Here is a 6,000-nt window from a genome sequence, read left to right as displayed (position 1 = left end):
TAGGTCATGTTGGCATGTTAGCAAAGTCCCACCATCTGACATGCCTCATGTTTCCTTCTCGGCCGGTCCGGTCAATTTCAGTCTCTTGGCAAAAAAATGATTCCCCACCTGGAATTCCAAATGATCTCTCTCTGATGACCTGTTTTAAATTTTATTTTACAGCTTATATTATTCTGAGTGCTCTTCCACTCCTCTGGTGAACGCTTCACACTCCACTGAACGGAAGAGTTTGTGGGGAACATAGGCTGCCCTTTAAGAAGACATTCACATCACGTTGGTTTAGGTGGAAACAGTAAACTTGATTTATTGAAAAAAATCTATTACATTTATTCCTTTATTACACAGGTTTAAAATATTTTAAAATACCTCTTCTGGGCATTACACTTAAATTTTATGACATGTTTATTGGACTTTGAAGAAATGTACAATGTGTCATTTGACAGTATATATTTTTTTTAAAAAGGGCCTTATGTACTAAAAATTTTTTTCCATAAGTTTTATTTTTCTTATCAACATTTGTTCAAGTCATATATATATTAAAGGGTGGGGGAAATAAAATTACACAAAAAGAAGGTCTGCAAATACAAGAAGTAATTTTATTGCAATATACCATAGCTAAGTGGTCAGGAGGGAATGGAAAGAGTTTGGAACTTCAGTACAATTACAACATGTAATATTCAGCAGAGGAATTTACGAAAAAGCAAAGAAATAAAATAAAAAGAAGCTCCCTTGATGAGAATTCGTACCAGAATCACATGACCTAGACATAAGCACATGCATGCATGCAGCTCTCTATGGCTTTTCTGTGGCAGAGATGAATGTGCAACAATTTTGAGATTCCCACGTGTTTCGACTGGAATCTGAGTTCTGAGATATAATAGGTAGAGAGGCCTTGCTGTTCTTCTATGTGGTTTCGTGGGATAGCACCTTTTGTTCCTAACTGGAAAAACAAAACAAAAAAACCTAGGATATGTTTACACCGGCTTTCACAGAATTAAAAGCACCGCAATCCATTGCAACGTCACAGCTTCTTGTTTATTCCCCTAGCCCTGCCAATGATTGAAGGTCTCAGCAAGCTTGGATGACCTCCTGCTTTCCTGTACCTGGGAGAGAGGGGGGGAAAGGACATCATATATAGGCTTCTATTCACAGTAAATGTGATGTCATTTCCTTTACCATGATAAGCCCCCTTGGTTGAAGCACACTGCAATACCCCAGGCCAAATAATAACCTGCAATATTTTTTTTCCAGCACAGACCCAAATGAGAAAACAGTTGGGGAAAACCAATCCGTCTGCAGGTTGCGATTTGAATTGCCGAATGCTACGTGAAAAGCCTTCCTCGCAGCCATGTGGGAAGACAAAGGAAATTGCACATTCTCCTAGCTTTCTTCTGCTCTCTGAGCTGTTTTGTAGGCAATTACAGCTGAGGCAGCAACCGAGAAAGACAATTGGGCAGTTTCAGCTTCACATCGAACAAATACATAAATTAGCACCACAAAAATTCAGCGACTGAGTACAATCTGGCATAATCACCACCATTATAAAAGTGTAGGAATATTTTTTTAAAAGAAAAAACAAACCAAGTAAGCACATTTAACACTTTCTATCTGGGCCATTTAAGCTACCATAATATAACTAAGAAAAGAAACTGCTCTTCTACATAATGAATATGAGGGTAGCATGCATTTATATCAAAGACTGTAGCAAAAGTTTGCAGTCTGTATTGAAAGTGGCTAAAGCAAAGAATGCTGGGAGATTGACCAATGGCAGGGGATCACCAGTGTTGTATGAAAGTTAGTAAAATAGATAGCACCACAAAGAGAAATGTAAAAATAAAAAGCACCTTTTTTTTTTTTTTTAGAATTTTATTTTTAAGGGGGGAGGTGTAAAATGGATTTCCCTGCCATGTGCAATCTGCCATTTGGAATGGAATTAAAACAATAAGGAAAAAAATAAGATGAGTGTATAAAAAGGCAAAGAACCACACAGGGCTCTTATTTTCCAAATCAGGGTATTGCAAATTGTGCTGTTAGAAAGTGGCACAGAATAAATATTTAATTTTGCATCCATATTTTTCTGTCCAACTTATGTGTCTTTTAAAACAATGTTAAAATTCATTTTTTGTTGTGTGGGGACTGGGGATTGCTGCTAATCTGGGCCTTGATCCTGCAAACACTTATAAATAGGGTTAGTTCTGTTGATTACTGACATTTAATGCGCTTAAAGTGTTGGCAAGATCCCTGGGTTGGACACAAACAATGGAAGTTAGCTTAACTGCCACCCTTTCTAGGTTTATTGTTTGCGTGGGGCACTAGTGAGAAAAGCTGCTCTTTTACTGCAGCCAGGGTCACATGCATGTTTTGAAGCCAGCAACATTTAAAATAATATACAAATACTTACTTACAAACATACAAAAATATAAGCACCTTTAATACATTGGAAGGAAATGCACAGAGTGACTTTACACCGTCAAATTCACTGATCTGGTTGGTTAATTTTTTGTGAAAATAATTAAATGGAGAAACTAAATGGTCTAGACATGTTCATTTAAGTCTAATTTATGGGCTTGATCCAAAGGCCACTGAAATCAATCAAAATGACTCTCCTTGACTTCAATGGGGCCTGGATCGGGCCCAGAATTCCCATATGATTTCAAGGTCAAGGTGAACACATGATTTCAAGTTTGTCATCTTTTAAAAAAAATCCATAAACAAGCACTTGCTGTAGTTTCATGGCAAGAAAGTCTTTGATGTTCTAATTTCTGTACATTTGAGTGGAAGAAGTTGAGTCCATCGATGGCCGCGAAAAAGAGCACGCAGAAAAACATACGGTAGCCGTAGATCTTTTTGAAAGGTTGCTTTGCCACACATGGCGTGTTTAGGTCATGTGATTCTGAGCCTGTCGCGGGAATGGTTCTCTCTCCTTTTGACTTGGATTCGGCAGGTGTGGGTGCAGTGGCACAGTTGAACTCAGGCACAATGAGAAACAAAACCAAAAAACTTAACCCATCACCGTCCAGTTTCAGAACGTGCATGTGACAACATTTTTTTTTAAATGGCACAATGAGGTTACAAGGTTGCTCATTTGGAGACTAGTTTTTGGGTGGCTCTTAGCCCATGAAGCAAGCCGGTCCCACCTCGAATCCAAATTTCTGTGACGCTTCTCCGAAGTCATTGAACATGATGTCAACGATAGGTACTTGCTCTACTTTGGGTGTGTTGATCTCCAGGACAGTCTTTTGATAGCCTTTCTTCGTCTAATAAAAGAGAAAGGGGGTGTGGGATAAAAATGGTACTCAAATGAGTTAATTGTGCCAATAATATTAAGTACACCCTAGTATATGAAAGAGCCCAATGGTCAGGTTTCCCTCTAATTTTTTTTTGTCCATGGGTGGAATAAATTGTGTTACGTGCACCGAGGCATATGGGGTTGTAAGCCACCAGTAGAAATGCATGCAGCTGGCTGTGGGCACCTGGCTGTTTCCTGGGCGGCTGTCCAAGCACTCAGTTTACAAGGAATTACAAGCCACACTTACTAGCTTATCAGGCAAATGGAGATGATTGTACCAAATTCAGCCCACATATAAGCCAGTGGAATTTCACTGAATAAGTACAACTGCACTTGCTTACAGCAGGAATGCATTGTGCCCAGCATCTCAGTGCATTACATTCACTCAGTTGCTCTGCAGGTACACTGGTGCCTCCAAAGCAAAAAGCTATTTAAATGGCATATGAACAAATAAAATATTTTCACTACCTGTACATCAGTGTTAGTAATGCATACTACTGTTGCACATGCTATGCTACTGTCATGAAATAAGGTAAAAATATCAGATTAAAAAAAGCTGCATATCCCTCACAAGAGCATCCTAAAATCTGAGAATTTACAAATGAAATTTCTGATTTTTTTTTTCAGAATTTGTGGCTCATGGGAAATTTAAAAAAGTGTTTTCCCCCCTCCAGAATGAAAATACATTTAAAAATGACAAAATTTCACACATAAATGGGGAATTCAATCTTTGATAGCTCTAGTTGGAATCTCTACCACCGGGCCAGAAGAAACCGCGAAGGTTGCCTCATCCAGAATTAGAAATGCCTAGGGTACGTCTACACAGCAAAGTTATTTAAAAATAGCAGCTGATATTTTGAAACAACTATGTGTATGTCTACACAATGCACCCGCTATTTTGAAATACTTTTAACACAGTTTATTTCAAAACTGGTAAACCTCATTGTGGCTACGTCTACACTAGCCCAAAACTTCAAAATGGCCATGCAAATGGCCATTTCAAAGTTTACTAATGAAGCACTGAAATACATATTCAGCACCTCATTAGAATACCGGCAGCCGTGGCACTTCGAAACTGATGCAGCTCATTCAGACAGGGCTCCTTTTGAAAAGGACCCCGGCAACTTCAAAATCCCCTTATTCCTACAAGCAGATGTGAATAAGGGGATTTCGAAGTTGCTGGGGTCCTTTTGAAAAGGAGCCCCGTCTGGACGAGCTGTGCAGTGATGAGCCATGTCAATTTCGAAGTGCCGTGGCTGCTAGCATTCTGATGAGGTGCTGAATATGTATTTCAGCGCTTCATTAGTAAAGTTCGAAATGGCCATTTGCATGGCAATTTCAAAGTTTTGGGATAGTGTAGACACGGCCAGTAGAGGAATAGCGTCTATTTCAGAATAACTATCTCGAAATAGGGGCTGTGTAGACAGGCAATAGAGCCTATTTTTAAATAAGCCATAAGGCGTCCCAGGGCTCTGTTTCAAAACAGGCTCTATTGTGTGTAGGACGTACTATTTCCAAATGCATTTTGCGTGTAGCTGCACTATTTCAGAATAAGCTGTTCTGCAATAGCTTCTGCAGGAATAATGCTGCTGTGTAGACATTGCCATAGTGGTTAACATGGGGGGCAGGGACTGGGAATAAAGGTGGAGAAAGGTGGAAAACAAAGTAATGAACATTAATTCAGAGGCCAAGGGTTTTAGAAGCAACTAGTGATTCTGAGTCTCAATTTGGGGGGGGGGGGGGCGTTCAAACTAAAGTAACCTTAAAAGGACCTCCTTAATATAGTGACCCCCTAGTCAGACAGATACACCCACACACACCTCTACCCCCACCCCATCCTGCACCTCTGCCTGACACACAATTGCATGGGATAATTCACCACTGTTCAACAAAAACCAGGGAGAGGTTACTGGAGTGAGAACAGACTCCACAGGAGCATAAGCAAGCGCTCAGTTCATGTGACGATGTTAACTTGGCCTTCAACATGTGCAAGAGCTGGGACGGGAGACCAATAAAATTGCTGCGGCTGCAGTCTGGTTGTTTTACCTCCTGAGGATGCTCCTGGGTTGCTGAGCAAATGTGTGCAATTTAACTGAAATTTATGAGTTTGACTGCTATCCAAGCACCAGCAAAAAAGACCACAGTTAAAGTTTGATGGAATTCGCCAGGCTATAGTGCCTTTTTATCAGGCTTGCTGGCATAGTGTTATTTCTGAAATATAAATAATTATTAGAAGAGCAGAATTGCACCTCTGGGCATATAAAGCTGCACAAACAAGTGAATTTATGGAGGGGCTTTTTTGCTCTACTGTCCCTTCTGATTTGTGTGTCTCACAAGGCTAGGCTATATCACAGCAACCAAGCCAGGGCTATAAGATCAGTGAAAAAATGTTCAACTAATAGCCCAAACATCAGCTCTGGAATTCCTTTGGTGTTTGCTGGACCAGTATGAATCATGGCAGGAGTGTATATTAGATCAGCTTCCACAGGAATTCTGGGACAATGCTACAGGGTCATTACTGTTCAAATGCTAGGACTCAGTCCTCTAAGTCTGGCAAGAACTGTATTTAAGAACTTGTTGGCTTTGCCTTAGTAAACCCATGGCCTGTTTCTGCAAGGAGCTGAGTGCCCTCAACTCCTATTGATACTAATGTGTTGAGGGTGCCCAGCATGCTGCAAGATGAATTTTCCCCATGTGGAAGCTGAGCATCA

The 6,000-nt window shown here is 40.2% G+C and overlaps 1 protein-coding gene across 4 annotated transcripts in view; it reads right to left on the bottom strand.

Annotated features, from left to right (window-relative positions):
- Positions 1–278: 278 nt before the first annotated feature.
- The window catches only part of COL5A1 (collagen type V alpha 1 chain), a 302,011-nt gene continuing 296,289 nt past the window's right edge, over positions 279–6,000 (bottom strand). For all 4 annotated transcript variants that reach the window (XM_075015472.1, XM_075015471.1, XM_075015474.1 and 1 more), the window contains exon 66: positions 279–3,257. In XM_075015472.1, the coding sequence (XP_074871573.1) occupies positions 3,111–3,257 (147 nt within the window). In that variant the 3' untranslated portion in view covers positions 279–3,110. The remainder of the gene's footprint in view (positions 3,258–6,000) is intronic.

The sequence above is a fragment of the Carettochelys insculpta genome, chromosome 21 (assembly GCF_033958435.1).
Source record: "Carettochelys insculpta isolate YL-2023 chromosome 21, ASM3395843v1, whole genome shotgun sequence".
NCBI lineage: Eukaryota > Metazoa > Chordata > Testudines > Carettochelyidae > Carettochelys > Carettochelys insculpta.
This window is presented reverse-complemented; position numbering and strand designations above follow the sequence as displayed.